Here is an 18,561-nt window from a genome sequence, read left to right on the forward strand (position 1 = left end):
ACCGAGCTGCACCCCAGGTTCATTTGGGGATGGAGAGACGGCTCAGCAGTTTAAAGTGCTTCCCGCTCTTGCAGAAGAAAGTTCAGTTCTCAGCACCCACAGGGCAGCCAGCTAAGCGTGCGTTCCACAGTTCCAAAGGACACTTCTCCTGGCCTCCCTTGGCACCACGCATGTACATGGCACACAGACAGACAGACATGCTGACAAAGCACCCATCATAATAAAATAAAATAAAAAAATAAACCTTTAAAATGCATATATTAGAACATAGGAGTATACAGTTAATATCTAGCCTTTCTAGAGATCTTTCATACTTATAGCCTTAACCTGGTGTGTGTATGTTTATGTACCGTTGTGTGTATGCAATTATGTATATGTGTGTGTGGCTGTTGTTGCTGTGTGGTTGTTCTATTTTTGTGTCCTGATCATTGAGCCTGGGGCTTTATGTACACTAGGCAAATGCTGATCCACACAGCTTTATCTGCCCTGAGTATCTGGGCTGAATAAATTCTCCCATCCTAGCCTCCCGCCATGCCCAGGCACTTCATGGTTCTTTTCAGAATCCAGGAGAGCTAGAGTGGATAGTTTTGTGGACTGAAGATAACTGGAATGTCACTACACTTTGACATGGAAGGGAAGACGCTAACAAGGAAGGTGGCAACTGACAATCACACATTACCATCCCCAGCATCTTTCTAGCAGGAAACTAAGACCTTAGATGCAGTCAAAGATTCAGATTTGGGGCATTCTTTATCTTTCTCATAGGAGCAGAGATAGGCAGGGAAAAAAACTGCAACAACAGAAAACTGCAGTTTTGTGTAACAACCCAGAGATGGGTTACCATGTGCAAACCTCTGCCTGCTCACCTTGCTTGAAGCCTGTCAGGACTGGGCAGTCAAAAGCCACAGCCTCCAGACTTAACCAAGGGCTTAAGGACTCACCTGGATGGTGTCCAGCGCCAGGTCAGACCAATACAAGCAGTTGCGTTCATAGTCAAAGTCCAGGGCCACAGCCGCCCGCAGCCCCGAGAGAGGAAGCTGCTCTGTGGCTCCCGAGGCCAAGTCGTAGCGGTAGATGGACTTGCGCATGGCATATAGGATGAACTCATTCTCTTCTGCAGACATAAAGCAAGCAGAATAGCCAGGGATGCTGAGGATGGCCAAGCAGGCCTGGCCTACGTCCTTCTTACACACAAACCCCAACCCATTGTCACAAGGGTAGATAAAGTGTCAGAGACTAGGAATCTAGACTTAGGACACAGAAGAAAAATCACATGTCTAACCTAGCAATTGTATTTCTTTATGTTTTGTTACACTGTAAAAACAGCAACAAAAACATTTCAACATCTATACTTCTGAGTTCTGCCTTCAGTCACAACTGTCAACGTGACAGGCCAGTCACTCCACATCCTATCATGTGACTGCTCCATAGCACCATTACCTTGGTGACTACTTGGGGACTTCTAAAGCCTTCCAACCAAGTTCCCCACGCAGGATGCTCACTCGTACATACTATCCCCAATGGCCTGTGATGCTTTAGGCCGACCTGATATGTTTTCACAGCAACAACATATGTCTTCTGGAGCGATTACAGAACGTCCGACAGAGTAATTACTGTTCCATTTCTGCTGAACAAATGTTTACTTACTATGCACCAGGCATGGTTTAATCCCCAAAACACCCCTGAGATAGAAGAATGAATATTAATTCGCTTAAGGACACACAGCTAGGAAGCGAGTAGCCCAGATGCAGAGCCCGGGCTTTAGCCTTTATACCATGCTGCCTTTAACGGTGTGGATACTCACGATGCCACTTTTGAAGGCATATAGAGGATCAAAGTACTTTAGAGTTTTACCTAGTGTTGGACAACCAGTGATTTAAGGCCTAATACCCTCTCCTTGTACTTAGAAAATAGCGCAGAAGTCATCACGGCTCTTCCACAGGAGGGCAGAGGAGCAGTGAGCCTCTCTAGCTATAGCACCCATGGAACCTCTGGGTAGCAGAACACACAGAGATGCCTGAGGGTGGCAAGACTCGGAAGGATGTGCAAGCTCCACGCCCTTCAGCGTCACTTACGCATCACTGTCTGCTGGCTGTTAGTCTGTATCATTTGCGATACCTTGTGTAGCCAGCAGATTTTAAAAGAAGCCAATGTAGATGCTGGGGAGAACAAAACCCACAGTGTTTTCAGATGCTGCTTCTTGGGTGTGGGCCTGTCCAGATGTTTGTGACTTGTGTCACTTCTCCAAATAGACTAACCATAAGAAAAACTCTTTAAAAAAAAAAAGCTTAAAGCATCTACTGATGCTTTGCTACATGTGGGATCAAGATGCAAACACAAATCCTTTGCTTCATGCTTGAATTGGTTGCTGCGATTTTGATTTTTTGTTTGTTTGTTTGTTTGTTTGTTATGTTTGTTTCCCCCTATCTTTCTATCATCCTGTTAATTCACTTAATTCACATATGCATATAACCCGCTCTATAAGAACCTCAATACTGGGCTGGCAAGATGGCTCAGCAGGCAAAGGTGCTTGCTGCCAAGTCTGCAGAACTGTGTTCAATCTCTAGGAACCTACTCAGTGGAAGACGAGAATCAACTCCAGAAGTTGTGCTCTGACTTCTCCATCTCCACTCTGCTATACAAATGCAGTTCCCTTCCCCCTCTGACACATACACACAAATAAATGTGATGTTTCAAAAAGTCTCCAATACTGACAACACATTGAAAACAAACACTCTAAGTCAGGGTAGGCAAAACACTCGTTTACTGTGTGGGATGTTCTGGGCCTCGTCCCTAGCATGGCTCCTTGAAAGCTTTAAATAATTAATCTATAAAAATCTTAAAGAAGGAAAAGTTTGGTCCTTTTTCTTTGTTTTTTCACCTTGCTTCAAAAATACTCAAGGTACCGCCACATGGTAACTAAATGCAGCCTTAGTGCTGACACTAATTCCGAGGCAGAGGGCAGGAAGATGTAGGTCACACACAAGGATGCAAGCCACATGCTGGGCAGTGAGATTTCTGACCCACATCCTTTGGCAGCACCCAGAACCCTCACTGTGCCTTTGTTGCTTCTAAGAAGCTAGGGAGTGCCCTTCCAGCATAGCACAAGTGAAGCTCGGGTAGGAGACAGAGGTGGAGTAGCATTGCAGTGCTTTCACGTGTGGGCTCTACCCTAGAGAAGAAACAGCGGGCTGGGCTGGTGCAGTCATGCAAAAGCTCAGCCTAGAAAGATACATTGTTACAGTAATCATAGAGAAGATACATTGTTGCAGTAATCATAAAGAAGAAAAATCGCTGCATTTTAAAACTCCTTCCAGATGCCCACATTACCTCATCTCTGCAAAGATTACGGTATGGTTCCCATTAGGCCTAGAAAATGCCGCTTTCTCTGAGTACTTCCTTGCTTGCATTTAGGGGATGACTTATCCTAAATGAGACTTTTCTATTTCATCCCCTGCTCCCTCCTCTTCTATGAGAAGAGAAAATAGCTTTCTTGTCTGTCCTGGTGGCTTTAAACAAACCATCACGGCCCTTGCTGAATTATCCCTGAAGTATTTATGAGAAAGCACGTACTCCAGGCCCTCAAGAGCACTCACTCAAACCCTCCTTCCCCAAGCCCTCGTCAGCGGCCCTCGTAGGCGAAGGGAGCACTGGAATATTAGCTGCTCATTTGTAGGAATCTGCTGAATTCGTGGTTCTCTTTACATCTCCACTGTGAGGTATGTTAATTACTCTGGTAATGATGGAAGATTAAATTAAGGGACTAATGAGCTTAGTAGCATCGGGGCACGCTGGCGAGCAGTGAGGGACAGGAAGCTCTGCTTTGCCTGCCTGTGGAAGATGAAGGCAGCGTGCCTGGGTCATGATTGGTGTGGCTGGGTCCTGATTCCCTGGGAGCTCATGGCACTTCCACCAAAACAGCACTGCTGATGGATGCCAGGGCCATATATCGACCTGACTGATAAGTCCTGGAAACCATGAAAGAAGAAAAAAAGCCAAGCAACCATTTTTTGTAGTGTGTGTGTGTGTGTGTGTGTGATTGTGCATGTGTTTGCATATTTATGCATATGTATGTGTGTGTGGTATATATGTGGTAATGTGTGGTATGTGTATGTGTGCATGAATGTGCACGTTATGTGTAGATTTGTGCACATGTATGTGTATAGTATATGTGTGGTGTGGTATGTATGTATGGTGTGGTGTGTGTGTAGTGGTCCAAGGGAGTGGGGTATGTTTGGTGTATTGTGGGAATATGTACTTGTATGCATATTTGTGTGTGTGTGTATTATGTGTGGTGTATGCATGTATGTATACATGTGTGCATGTGTGTGGTGTATGTGTACATGTGTGCATGTGTGTGGTGTATGTGTACATGTGTGCATGTACGTGTGCACATGTGTGCAAGTGGGTGAGTATGTGTGTGTGTGGGGGGGTGTGTGTGATATATGTATATGTTTGTATATGTATATGTTTATGTGCATGTGTGTAGATTCAACTATGTCAAACCAAGAGACACACCAAGGTCTGTGACTGCTCCTCAACCCCCAGTGCTCAACATTCAATAAGTACCAAACAGACTGTCCTTCAAAGCCTGACCTACCACCAAACATCTGCATCCCCTCAGAATGTGAAACTACACAAAGGCTTCACCTGATTATTAAGCTTCTCCTGTTAGGGAAAGAGAAGCCTTCATGATACCTAACCTCTGTGACTTCACCCCCACTAAGTAAGAAGAGCCACGCGTCTAACTTGTGAGACCAGAATGACCCAACCAGGTTTTAAGAAGGCAAAAGGAAGAGACCACCTATCTTACCTGCAAGGGGACAGGGGACCAGCTCCCCTTCCAGCCGCGCTTCAACGTCTCCTCCACTGCAAGTATCCCCAGAAATCTTCCGATAGCTGTTAACCCCCCACCAAAGCAAGAAGTCAGAAACAAGGAAAGGATATCTGGGTCATGGAGGAGCCCCAATTGAGCACAACTTCCTGGCCACGGACAACAGAGTTGGAAGGATGGTGTTTAGTTGTTCTGAGTCCGTTTTGCACGAGGTTATTTAGAGCAGGCAGACCCAGGTGGTTTAATGCACTGCTCGGGGAAGCACTTAAAAATCTCTCTCTCCTATAAACTCCTCTGAAGATGTTCCCTAGCCGAGGCTTCTTCAGATGTTCTCAGCCTCGCAGAAAAGCTTGTAGACTCTGCTCTCTCATGGGGAATAGGAGATTGCAGATGCCATTAACTTAAAAAGCTGTCCAACCACCTGCAGTCTGTAACTTGGGGGTTGAGAATTTAAGGTGTGGGCAGAGTTGAGTGGTTCTCGCAGTTCCCTCCTTCCCCACACAGGCCCTAGTGAGCCAGACCCAGACAACTGTATGATACAGATGCATACATACCCTCTCGTCCTCCTGTATGAAGAACCCACAGGACAAGGCACAGGAGGGCTGTAGGGCTTCCCAGAAAACTCAGGGTCTGGAACACAAACCTCTAAGGAGAGATCTTCGCTCATCTTGAAGCCAAAGTCACTGAAAAGGCAATGGGAGTCCATTTAGAGCACAGATTATGCACCTTCCACCGCAGAACCAATCCAGAATCCTCCACACACACCTACTGTTTACATCCTATGGGCTACTCCACAGGACCACTAAAGAACAACTACTTTGGTATACTAAGCTACATTTACAAAGAAGCCATGTGCCAGAGCCACATCTGGAAAGCCACCTCACCGTCGTTCCCCTAAGCAGACGAAAGGGATGTAAGCCATCATGCCAAAGCAAAGCCTCAGCTCCATTCAGCTGCCTATCCAGACTCTTGGATAAAAGGGGAGAGCAGGGCTGAGGCTGCAATTCCATTGGTAGAGTGGTTGGCCAGCATGCACAAGGCCTTGGGTTCAATCTCAGCACTAGATGTGGTGGTACGAATCTGTAATCCTAGCTCTTAGGAGATAGAGACAAGAAAATAGAACTCCAAAGTCAACCCCCACTATACAGTAGTTTTGAAGCCAGCCTGGGATACAGACCTCTCTTTCAAATAAATAGATACGTCAATTCATTAGTTAATTAATTAATAAAATGGGGGTCAGGGCGATGGCTGGTAAAGGCTCCTGTACACGGAGGGGGTTTCCCTGGTCTGTAATAAAAAGACTCAGTATCTAGCAAAAAATAAGTACCAAGCAAGTTCTAGCAAACCAGTAAGAGTCCAGCCAGTGTGCCTGGAAGATAGAGCTTGTTGCTGGAGGTGGGAGACTTTTATTTTTCTTTTTTAAAAAGATAAAACAACAATCAGGAGGTAAGAAATCAACACCTTCATTTAATTCCCTCGCATAGCTTTTCATTTAGTCTTCATTTTATTTCTTGATTACAGACACCTTTCATGTCTGGATAAGACTAACTCCAAGACACCTGTAGAACCCAGATGCAGGTGGCACCCCTGTTGGGACCCACAATAAGAGTGAATGCAAAGGAACTGGGATCTACTGCCTGGAGTCCAGTAGAACTCCTGGGGCAGCATTTGTATTTTAACAAGACCCATGCACGTTTGGCCAAATCTAGCTGACTGCTTTTGTAAAACCAGGATTTCCTGACCTGCAACCAGATCCACAGGATGTCTTTCCTTCACCCATGGGCACTACCATGGGCATAGCTGAACAGCACCACTGGTACCATATGACTTACAAAGCCTAAAAGCATTTACCACGGGCTCCTCTTCCAACCTCTGGTCTAGCATGTGTCAGAAGACTCTGGCTTTAGCTGGCCAAGAGCAATGACACTGAGGTAAAGAGTAGCTGGTGTCTCAGCAACCACTGAGACACATGTTGGGTGTGGGTTGCAGGACCACGCTCTTCGCTGCACCTAACAGAAGGGACTGTGAAAAGCCTAATAATACTGTGTGCTGAACAAGAGGAACCATCTACAGCTAAGGTCTGATCAGCTCAACTCTCCCCAAAGGCCTAGGAGGCTCCTCCACCTCCAGAATGAAGTCCCGCTCCCGCAGGACCTCCACCTCCTCCCCGAGCCTGCCATGTTGTCCGTCACTCTCTTGCACTGATGTCAGCACGGCGCTGCTGCACTGCCTGTTGCTGCCCTGTCCACACAGCTGGATGCTTCCCTAAGAATCACCGCAAACATCTCCAGAAATCCTAATTTTCCTACTGCTGATCACAGCCTTCTCCATCCTTTCAAGGTCCACACTAAAGGCAGCTAACCTTCCTCTCAGGTGACTTCTCATCTCCTGTCACGGGGATCTGTGCAGGCGTTACCTCCACTTAATTCCCAGACACACCTTGGATAGTTTCCTCAAGGAATAATAAATGATACAAATATTGTACATATGAGCATAACCTCATTTCAGATTTTTTTTTTTTTTTAAAAAAAGTCCTCTCACATGAACGAGAGGCACAGATCCAGGCCCATGCAGGGTTTCCTGTCCCAAAGGGGGAGTGCAACTATAGAAAACAAGTTCCCCCAAATGGAGCTTTCAGTGTGATCCCTTTAGGGATCCTCCTAGAACTAAACCCTGAGCTAGGAGGTTCCTATCGAACCGGCTGCATCTCTGTCTGCTGAACTTCACAGCTAGACCTAGAAGATGACATGAGCAGAGAGTGCCTCATGCAGTCCTAGATCACGTGGCATGCTCAAGGAATGCTTATGCCCTTCCTCAGAGAAAGAGAACATGTTCTCCATCTTTCAGCCTCACACTACAGAGCAGATATGATGCAGCTCAAGGTCCTGGGCATGGAAGAACAAACCATTCGTAGTCCTCCCGAGTGCAGGAGCAGTTGGACACAACCACTGGCCGGTCAAAGTCTTCCCCATTAAAGCACGTGGCATGAGGGGTCCTCCTTTTGAAAACCGTCTTGTGTCCTAGCAAACACTCATTTCCTCGCTCATCAGATGGAGACCACAGCTTGTAGTCGTTTTCTGTGCAAGGAACCCCTGAGAACAGAAAAGGGCAGAGCAATGTATCAGATCCAGGCCAGGGCAGGGGTTACTGTCTCCACCTTCAACACAGCCCTCCACTTCCGGTGCCTCTGTAGCCATCCAGCAAGAACAAGAGCTCAAAACTGCCCATCTCTAGTAACCCGAGGGTGGGCAGCAGCCGTAAGGAGGAAGGCAGCAGCCCTGTAACATAGTGCCTCTGGGAAAGCTGTGAAGGTGCGAGTCACATTTCACACCATCAACTTCTGAATCATAAAATTTGAGGCATTTGGGGCATGGGGGTGGGGGGATGCTGTTTATTTTTGATTTGTGCACTGTGTGTGTACATGTGTGTGTGTGTGTGTGTGTGTGTGTGTGCTTTTTATCATTTGTTTGGTTTAGGACTATGTATTTTAAACTTGATTACTTATTTATATGTATGTATGTATGTATGTATATGTGTTTATTTATTATGTGTCTCTATGCATGCACTGGTGAACACATGGAGGTCAGAGGACAGCTCTGTGGAGTTAGCTCTCTCCTCCCATCTTTATACGTGTTCCCAGTATTGCAACGTGTCTCCAGGCTTGAACATCAAGCACGCTTCCCTGCTGAACCGTCATGTCACCGGCCCAGAGTCCAGGGTGGCTGGCTGGCTTGCATATTTTATAAATGAGAGGATATATCTAGGGAGTTGAGGTGAACCTAAACTCCTGATCCCCCTGCCTCAATGTCCCTAGTGCTGAAATTCTGCCAGACACCAGAAAACTCAGCTAAGACTCTAAATTATTAGGAGAGTCAGTAGCTCCTTTCACAAATAGGTGACGGGGGTGGGGAGGTAGGTAGGGCTGGGCTGGGGCTGGGGTCTCTCCTGGGATACTTTGGTAGGTGATGCAGGGGTGCTGCTGACCCATCCTGCTTCCTTAGGAAGAACAGCAAATGTGGCAGCGTAGGCTGAGAGCACTGAAGTGTTTGCCCTACTTGATGGTACAGGATCTTTATGTAGAGAGACTGGAAATGACAAGATAACTTCACACTTCTTCCACCAGCCCACAGCCACTTAAGATGTCAGTAGTGTGCCTTATGGGAATTCTATGCTTACGTCTAATTGGTGCCTTGTACCCTTTCTTTTTAATATGTGTGTCAGATTAAATACTACCCAAAGCTGACTTACACCTGTCGACACAATGCCACTCAAATGAGCAAAGAGTTATTAAAACCTTACCGTCTATGAGGCAATAAAGAGACTCAGTGGGTGCAATAAAGAAATGTGAGAGCCTTATAATTAGGGGGTGGGACATGATACCTAATTGCAGGCACAGATATATAATTCAAGGTATGATGGACAGAGGAGCGACACCTTCCAACTGAGATGCCAACCGCACATTCTGAGAGGCTAGATCCTGAGGCTGAGGTTGAATGGTTCAGGTAAGAAGACATAGGAAGCTTTCTGGGCAGCTGGAGTATATCAGCGAAGGAGAAGTGAGAAAGGGCAGAAGTCAATGAGGCAGTCTGAAAGAGTACTCCAGAGTCTATCAGTCCTCCATGCATATGTGCACCCACCAACAGATAGTAACTAGACTCCAGACAGCCTTCAAAGGATCCCCGCATTAAAGCTGTGCTAGTCTTTGGATAGTTAACGATCCCAAAGACCCAGGTGCTAGATCCTGGCCTATGGCACTATGGGTCAATGGTGGAGCTTATAGGAAGTGAGCTTTGAAAGAGATGTAAGGTCAGCAGGAGCGTGACTTTAAGGAATGTGTTGGGGTCCCAGCCCCTCCTCCTCTCCTGCTTTGATTCCTAGACAGTATGTGATAAGCACACTTCTCCTATCACATCTCCTAGTACAACTATAGTGAAGATGTCAAGGAACAATGGACCAAAACCATGAGCCAGAGCAAAGTTTTCCTCCTTTTCCCTAGTGGAGAGCCAATACAGACATTCCCATTTGAATGGGCGCTCGAGAAACCTCTAATTTGGAAAACTCATTTCCATCCATCTATCCACCCATCCACTCACACTTTCAGCATATATATATATATATATATATATATATATATATATATATAGAGAGAGAGAGAGAGAGAGAGAGAGAGAGAGACTTACTACCAGGTACTGCACAAGAAAACGGAGACACAAGGAATCGTAAGTAGTCCACTCAAGAAGAACTGAGTAAATAAACCCTTAAGCACCCGTGCCATGGGTCTGTCACACACTCATTTGGGCCATCTGCCATAGTGAGTCACAACAGGACACTGTTATCTAAGCTGCCACTCTGCCCACCCCAGACAATGGGTCCTTCTGTCTGTAGCCAGGGCCCGGGAGGCAGGGGCTTACCCAAGGCATCAGTGGCATTGACCTGCAGGATGAGCCAGCTGTGGACACTCTCCTTGTTCGAGCCGAAGATGGTGAAGACCGTGCTCTTCTCACCAGGTTCTGTCAGAAGCCCATACACAAACACAGGCTTCTCCGAGAAGACGAATGTCTTCCAGGTCTCCCCTTCATTGGTGCTGTACCTGCCCGATACAAGCAAAAGGAGACTTGAGGTTACAGTCCTAGAAGGAAGCCTCAGTTTCTACATACATGGCTCCGGCCATGACCAGTGCTCTGGAAAATGGTGACCTCGCAACAGGTAAGTTTATGATTGTGTCATGTAAAAAGAATACAAAAACTGGGTTGTCACTCATTGTTAGGTTCAATCTCCAACCTTCCCTGCTGAAAAATAACATGCAGGAACTAGCTGAGAGGACTCTGAACAGCCAAATTTAGAAAACCATTGACACAGAAGAGAAAGATGATGGTAATATTACATAGTGAATAAAAAATGGACTGCTACCAACGATGAGAGGGAGAGAAGGAAGAAGAGAGGGAGAAGAAAGTCATCTTATATTGGTACATCCCCAAGCACCATTAAGAAGTGATAACAGAATGTGAAGGGTTACCACTCTATCATCCCCACTGCAGTAATCAAATCAGACAAGGATCAGCACCGGCTGCTAAAATCACCATGTAAAATTCTAGGGACTAGGATGCCCATGTGGTCTAAGGATATGAACCCACAAACCAACCATTCATTGCTGGGGAAATGCAATTTCATGCAGGACGAGACACACCCTTACCCAGACTTAGCACCACTAATAGATACAACATGCGTCTGGATTCAGCCCAGCCTCTCAGTACCATTTGATGCAACTGAACAAATCTAGAATGTGGGATATGGAACAGTGTAGGGGTGTGTGTGTGTGTGTGTGTGTGTGTGTGTGTGTATACACACACACACACACACACACACATACATACCTAGATACAGACAGACAGACAAGATACTAGACATGAATCTTTTGACCCCATTCAATCTCAACATTTCTCACCCTGAGACTTGTGAAGTGACTTCTCTATACCCAGAGGCTAAACCAAGTGATGGATACTACAGCCACCCAGGCCGCTGGATGACTTAAGTACCTACACCCTACCCAGGACAGGTCATTTGTGGAGGCAAATTCTCAACCAGCTCTCTTGCTTGGAATTTAAGGGGGGTTTAAATCAAATACAATTAACCCATTCAGTCCCTTGCTTTTCACCAGTGTTAAGAAGCTGAAGGCTCAATACCACTCCTAAAGATACCTTTAGAGTCGGTCCATTAATCATACAAGCTTGGAATGGTCCAGCTGTTCAATTATGATACAGGAAGTTCATCTATTTTTACATGGGCAAGCTAATTTCATTTAAGAGATCATCCAACCAAAGATAACCCCAGGAAATGAATCATTTCTCTATAGATCCCCAGAAGGTGCAGACAGTAAAGCCATTAATGAGACAAACCAGCAGGGGTACGGCCAAGCACAGCTCTGTGCCTGAGTACCACGTGGAGGTTTTCAGGAATACTGAAGAAAGGGTGCTCGTCTAACAATAGCAACAGTGAAAGGAACATCCGTGTTGGTCTGATCTCAACCTTCTGAAGCCAAAAAGAGGACTTACTAGTGAAATTAAAATGTGTGTGTGTGTGTGTGTGTGTGTGTGTGTGTGTGTGTGTACCTACTAAGGAACAAGAAGAGATGAAGAAAAATTATCAGAGTCCTTTTTGGTAATTCCTCCAAGAGTCGGGTGGAATAGATCCTAAAGACAGAAGAGGAGCAGTCACTTTGTTTGCCTTCAGGAGAAAAGGTGCTTTTGAGAATGGATAATAAGCACTCAGGCAAACGGGAGCCAGAGCTGAGAACCCAATCGTCTCTTGTCGCCACCCGCTAACCCATTTCCTCTCCTCCTGATTATTCTTGATTTGAACAAGACACTTGGAGCACTTACTTATCTTGTTGCTATGGCAAAGCACAGAAACACAAAACACAGAAGCAACTTCTGGGTGGGTTGTTTAGCCTCGAATTTTGAAGGTACAGCCCATGGTGTCAGGAAAGCCATGCTGGTAGAACTTTGGGGCTCCCGGTCACATTGCATCCACAGGGAGCAATATTTGCTTATGTTGGATCACTTTCGCCTTTTGATTCAGTTCAAGACTCCAGGCAAAGAACTGGTCCTACCCACATCAATTACCCTAATTGAGCTAATCCCTCTTACATGCTCGCTCAGAGATTTGTTTCCATGGTGATTCCAAATCCCATCAAGTTGATAACCAAAATCAACCATAAGAAGGATAATGATGTGAGAGCATTTAAAAAAAAAACAGAGATCCTTGTGGACCACACATATATAATCATTCATTCATTGCTGGTGAAATAATATGAAGTGAGCTGATTTGATCACCAAAATATTATGAACCAAAATAAAACTTCAGTCTCTCAGTGAGCTCCGCACTCCAGTCAGCAATCGAGACAATGAACTTGAATGTGACACAACCCAACCCCATTTGCAAAGGGCACCAGGCCAGTTGTATACACACATATGCAGGTGTAAATATATGCAGATGTAGACAAATGTGGTAAAATTAAATTCAAATGTTTTCATGCATCCAAAGACTAAGCAAAAATGAGAATATTAACATTCACATGCTATTCCCAAGACTTAACCTGCTGGAATTTAGAATAGGAGACAGCTGGACATGTGTCCTTTAATAAGACCTATAAAAGAGTGAGCTGAACTTAGCCACTGTGACAAAAGTATATGGTGAAGAAACCTGCCAGGCTGGGCCAGGGGAATAAGGCAGTAGTTAAAGCTCACGCCATCCAAGCAAGAGAGCCAGAGTTTGGATCCCCAGTATCCATGGTGATGCCATGGTGGTACAGGTAGAGAGATGGGAGCCCTGGAGCAAACTGGCCCTGGAGAGGGACTGACTGCCAAGGTCTGGGTTGAATTGAGAGACATTGCCTCAAAGAACTAGAGAGACACACAGTGGAGGAAAGTTTCTACTACTGACCTGGAGCTTCCACATGCACAGACACACAGGCTCACACACATGTGCACATGAACACACTCCACACATGTGAACACACACACACATTCTACAAAAATAAACCAAAAACAGAAGAAGAAAATAGAAGACAGGGGCGAGGCACTGAGGGGGGCGGGGGGGTGCTGCCTGCAGGGACATTTTTGTGGCAGTGGAAAAGCAACTTGGTACAACTCCTTAAAAACTGATTCAGATATAAAGACCCCAAGCTATGTAGATGGTTTCTAAATAAATAAAAATATTAATGAGTCACCATTTTGAAAATGCCAGGTATGGTGGTACACATCTGTCATCTTAGCACTGAGGCAGGAGGATCTCAAGTTGGAGGATAGCCTGGGTTACACATCAAGAAACTGAATCCAGGTGGGGGAAAAGGTAGATATTTGGTCTTAACATTTTTATTTGTAGAAATAGTATCCAGAATCAGTAGGTATTAATCCTTCTACCTAATTCACATTATGGAGGTCAGATATGAGACCCACGTCTTAGTGCAATTATATTAAAAGGGAGACCTAGAGAAAAATCTATGTCAAGATTCAGCAGCAGAAAAGCAAAGGAAATTGGGGTATTTCTCACAGAATGACAGATACTCACTATTACAAGCATGGGGCCATCAACAGCTGAATGGCTTTCCAATGGAAGGAAGTATCTGCTGCGCGATCCAGGGAGCAGAACTCAAAGCTATGGAATGGAACCTGGGCTGCAGAGAACTTGGGAGTCTCTCTTATCTGAGACCTCTGCTCACCAATGAACAAATGAATACATGACCAAGTGAATGAATAAATGAATGAATGACCAAAAGAATAAATCAAATTGCCCAGAAGAAAATGGCAGGTTCCCTATTGGCATAGTAACTCAAAGACGAGAAGGTACTCCATCATAGGTGGCAGAAGGTGGCAGCACAAACATTGCTGTTGTACTCAACCTTGGAACCTGAAACCGCCACCTGGTTCACCTTAACCGAATCTGCCTTCATGGAATGGCCCCGCCCCATGTGTCCTTTGCCTCTGTTTTCTGTGAGTGGTAGAATCACCATCCAGTTAGCAAGAACCCACACGCCTTCACTTCCAATCTTCTCTGGAATACATCTATCCTCCTCATTCTTCCAAAGGAAGCCATGTCATCCCTCTACTTAAAGGCTTCAAAAGCAAAGTTTCAGTCTTACCCAACCATGAACCCTTCAAGCTACAGTTCCAACCTGCAGGGCAGGAAGCGCCCACTGGTGCAATGATGGCAGGACTATTATGAGGGTAACCAATTGCTCTCTGATTAGATTTGAGGTCCTGTCCACAGGAGGTGATTCCTGCCTGATACTGCAAACCTGCTCAAATACCAAAGGCCATAGGGGGAAACCTGCTGCTGTCTTGCTAAATGGCCATGATGTCACAGTGCTTTATAAATATCGATGTCTATATCCATGGGTGAGAGCTACTCTCAGCCTTGGCCAGAAAACTTCTCTTTGCAACAATCAATACAATGACTAATAAGTCGCCAAGTGCTGAGAGTGTCCAACTCCCCCAGATCTACATCACTGTTCTAAGGCTCAGGGAACAACAGCAAAGAAGTGAGTGACAGAGGGTAGGAGCTAGATAGAGGTGGCGGTGACTGCTGTGGAACGCTATCTTCTGGATATACACGGCCATTTCTCTTATGAACTCCCAGCTGCTGTGGTTACATTCATAAGACTGGGCCAGTCAACGTCTCAATCACAAGTGAGGGTGGGACTAGAGAGACCCCGCCCCTCTGAAAACAGCTATTGGCAGCTAATTGGTAGCCTGAAGAAGGGAGTGTTGATTTTGTCTTCAGTGATAGCACCACTAGTAAGTTGCCCATGCCCCAATAAATAGTCCACAACTGTGGTCATATATCAACCTTAGTTGAACTCAGAGGAGAGAGAGAGAGAGAGAGAGAGAGAGAGAGAGAGAGGAAGAAAGGAAGGAAGAAAGGAAGGAAAAAGACCTATCAATAGGAGAGCTATCTGTTGAAGAACAGCTTAATGTGAATGGGAGGTGGAGTGTGAGTGTAAGGGTGGTAAGAATGGCCAAACTTAGACGGGCGTGGTGGCGCACGCCTTTAATCCCAGCACTCGGGAGGCAGAGGCAGGCGGATTTCTGAGTTCGAGGCCAGCCTGGTCTACAAAATGAGCTCCAGGACAGCCAGAGCTATAAAGAGAAACCCTGTCTCGAAAAACCAAAAAAAAAAAAAAAAAAAAAGAATGGCCAAACTTCATTACACGCATATATGAAATTGTCAAAGAACAAAAATAACTTTATTTAAACACAAACAACAACAACAAAATCTCTCCAGTGAGAGTCAGGAAAAGCCCATGGGACTGGTGCTTGTCTAATGCCACCTCTCAAGCCTCATTTCTCACCACTGCATCTCTCAATTCCATTCATATTCTATTCATGTATGAAGGCCTCAGGGACCACAGAGTCACACTGCCACCTTAGCTCAAGCTCTGTCTCTTTTTGTAGGTGTATGTGAGAGTGTATGCCAAGCATTGCAAGGGTACCACTCCTCCACCCACCCCTCTATCCTCCAACCCCCCAACCCCATATCTCCAGCCAAAGCCAGAAGAAGGCATCGGATACCCTGGAGCTGCGGTTACAGGCAGTGGTGAGCACCTGGTGGCAATGCTGCAAACTGAACTCAGGTCTTCTGGAAGCACAGAAAGCTCTCTGAAGTACTGAGTCATCTCTCCAGCCCCATGAAGTACTGAGTCATCTCTCCAGCCCCATGAGCTCTCTCTAACCCTGGCACTGTACATCAACTTTTAAATTTCACCTCATGTTTCACCTCCTTTGAAAAGCCTTTCCCAACCTCCCAGTTGGCACTGCCTTAGACCAGCTCAGACTAGGCCCTGTACTAGACCTCACACCCCACTCTGCTGTATTTACAAGACCAGATCCACGAGTGTCTTCTACACTGCGGCTCATCCGTAATAAAACCTCCACCCACTTCCCTGTCCCAGCACCTCACACCTCTTCTACCACCTGAAAGCAAAATGATCAACATTTGCTGCAGGAAATTAAATAACCCACACTGAGTTTCTCTTAAAAAAAAAAAGAAAAGAAAAGAAAAAAAAGAAAGAAGGAAAGGAAAGGAAAGGAAAGGAAAGGAAAGGAAAGGAAAGGAAAGGAAAGGAAAGGAAAGGAAAGGAAAGGAAAGGAAAGGAAAGGAAAGGAAAAAACCCTGCACTGTCTCTGTAACAGTTAAAAGGTGATAAGGACATCTGTTGCTTCTGCCTTCAGGAGCAGAGGAAGCCACCCAGGGTGAGACTGGGGTGGGGATGGCTCTCTGCAGCTGCCTCACTGTGATGCTGTAGCCACGAGTGTAGAATCCACTGCAGTTTCCTATGCTCTGGAACCACGAGGCTGCGCCTAGAAAAGATAACTACAGCTATGCTGCGGTGTGTGGCCTCTGCAGGAGTTTGGGGGATTCCCAGAGGGAAGCCCTGTGAAATTGGAGATCTCCTTATAGAAAAGATGCTTTGGGGCAAGTCCAAAGTGTTAGTAACTATCAACATTTCATCACACTGACAGGCGAACTGCCAAGAAGAGACAGAAATTGATCTCGGCCCTCGGGATCCAGCTCACAAACCAGTGCTTGGATCCTTGCTGGTCAGGCCCCTTCTCTGCAGCAAGCTGTGCACCCGTAAGAATGAACACCACCCCTTGCTATCCTCCAGGCAGGTTCCTGGTCAAGCATGCTGAATGGATGCAAAAGCAAATCCCTAGCCCCTTGGGCTCTCGTTTGCTCACTTCAGACAAGTGGACGCAAAGGCAAACCAAACCAAACCAAAACAAAACAAAGCCTTCCCCTTCCTGCTCTCTGTTTCACTTAACACCAATGATAAAGTCTCAATGGAGAACCAAGCAGAAGGCAAACAGAGGGATCTTAGCTGCTGTACTAATCAGAGAAAGAATGCCATGAAATAGTAAATAAACCACCAAGGAGTGGGGGAAACAAATACCCCAAATCTGTCTTTCTGTCTTTGACCACCGTTCTTTTTGTTTTTGTCTTTTATGTTTTTTCAAGACAGGGTTTCTCTGTGTAGCCCTGGCTGTCCTGGAACTCACTTTGTAGACCAGGCTGGCCTCGGACTCAGAATTCCACCTGCCTCTGCCTCCCGAGTGCTGGGATTATCTCTACTACCTCAGCCCTCTGATTAAAACAAAAGACTCTGCTCTATTTGGCTCTCTTTGCCTATATTACAAATAAAGAGTAAAATGCTTAAAGGTGAGGGACCACATTCTATCCATCTTCAGATACACAGAACCTCCTGTCCTTCCTTCTCCCAGTCTCTCTCCAACTGGCTCTGACGCCCTAGCGCTCCCATGGGCACAGGCTGATCCTGAACCAGGCCCCACTCGCCTCTCCATCACTGGTGTCTAGCACAACATCTGGTTCACTGTGGTTGTTCAACAAATGTTTGTGCAATTGACCTGAAATGATTCCTAGCAGAAATCTGTTCATGTTCCAGTGTGGGCGCTAACTCCCACAAATTATATCATGTCCTCATGTAGAAGATAAGGAGGGTGGATCAGATCTTCTCTCTGGCTGTCTGGCTGCACACATTCAGGAAGCCCCCACTGCTCAGGGGTTGTCATTTACACAGAACACAACAGCAGTGGTCTCCCTTGGAGCTGTGTAAATAGCACCCTACCCAGATCCCTTCCCCCTTCTTAAATGGATGTTTAAAAGAAAGAAAAAAAGAAAGAAAGAGAAAAGCAATCTCAGATGCTCAAGTATGCGTGACCTATTTATTGATAGATCAAATATTTGCTAAGTGCCTGCTAACTTGTATAGAACAGGAATACGGGCCTACAAAAGCCTTGCTAATGAGTTGAAGAATCCAGGCATAGAATGAAATGGAGTTAAAACATGAAGTCTGAACACAATCAATCTAAATGAATAGGATACCCCAAAATTTCTAAGGTTCAAAGGACAGAGAGGTTTCTATGGTCAGGGAGGTCAGAGGCCCAGAGGCTGAAGCCAGTTTTGTCAACATGGCTGGAAAGGCTTTGCGCTCTCATGGTGGAGCCCGTCTCTGAGAGGTGGACATATCATGACTTTAATCCCCTGATAGGCTCATACCATGGTGACATTATGGAGAGGTGTTGGAGAGTAGGGGGTGGGGCTTAGTTACAGGAAAGAGGTTGTAGAGGGCACGCCTTGAAAGGCTACACCTAGTCAGCATGCCTACTCTGCTGAGTAGCTCTGCTCAGCCACGTGCTCCCTGATAAGCT

The 18,561-nt window shown here is 45.8% G+C and overlaps 1 protein-coding gene across 1 annotated transcript in view; it reads right to left on the reverse strand.

The window, feature by feature from the left end:
- Window positions 1–18,561, reverse strand: part of Sorl1 (sortilin related receptor 1) — a 151,969-nt gene that overhangs the window by 62,667 nt on the left and 70,741 nt on the right. The window contains exons 13-17 of the mRNA XM_021171441.3: window positions 10,246–10,424; window positions 7,740–7,926; window positions 5,389–5,517; window positions 4,814–4,899; window positions 942–1,114 (exon numbers count right to left, since the gene is read on the reverse strand). Coding sequence (XP_021027100.1) covers window positions 942–1,114; window positions 4,814–4,899; window positions 5,389–5,517; window positions 7,740–7,926; window positions 10,246–10,424 — 754 coding nt within the window. The remainder of the gene's footprint in view (window positions 1–941; window positions 1,115–4,813; window positions 4,900–5,388; window positions 5,518–7,739; window positions 7,927–10,245; window positions 10,425–18,561) is intronic.

Source organism: Mus caroli, unplaced genomic scaffold (genome assembly GCF_978045245.1).
Source record: "Mus caroli unplaced genomic scaffold, Mus_caroli_1 scaffold_11, whole genome shotgun sequence".
In the NCBI taxonomy this organism is placed as follows: domain Eukaryota; kingdom Metazoa; phylum Chordata; class Mammalia; order Rodentia; family Muridae; genus Mus; species Mus caroli.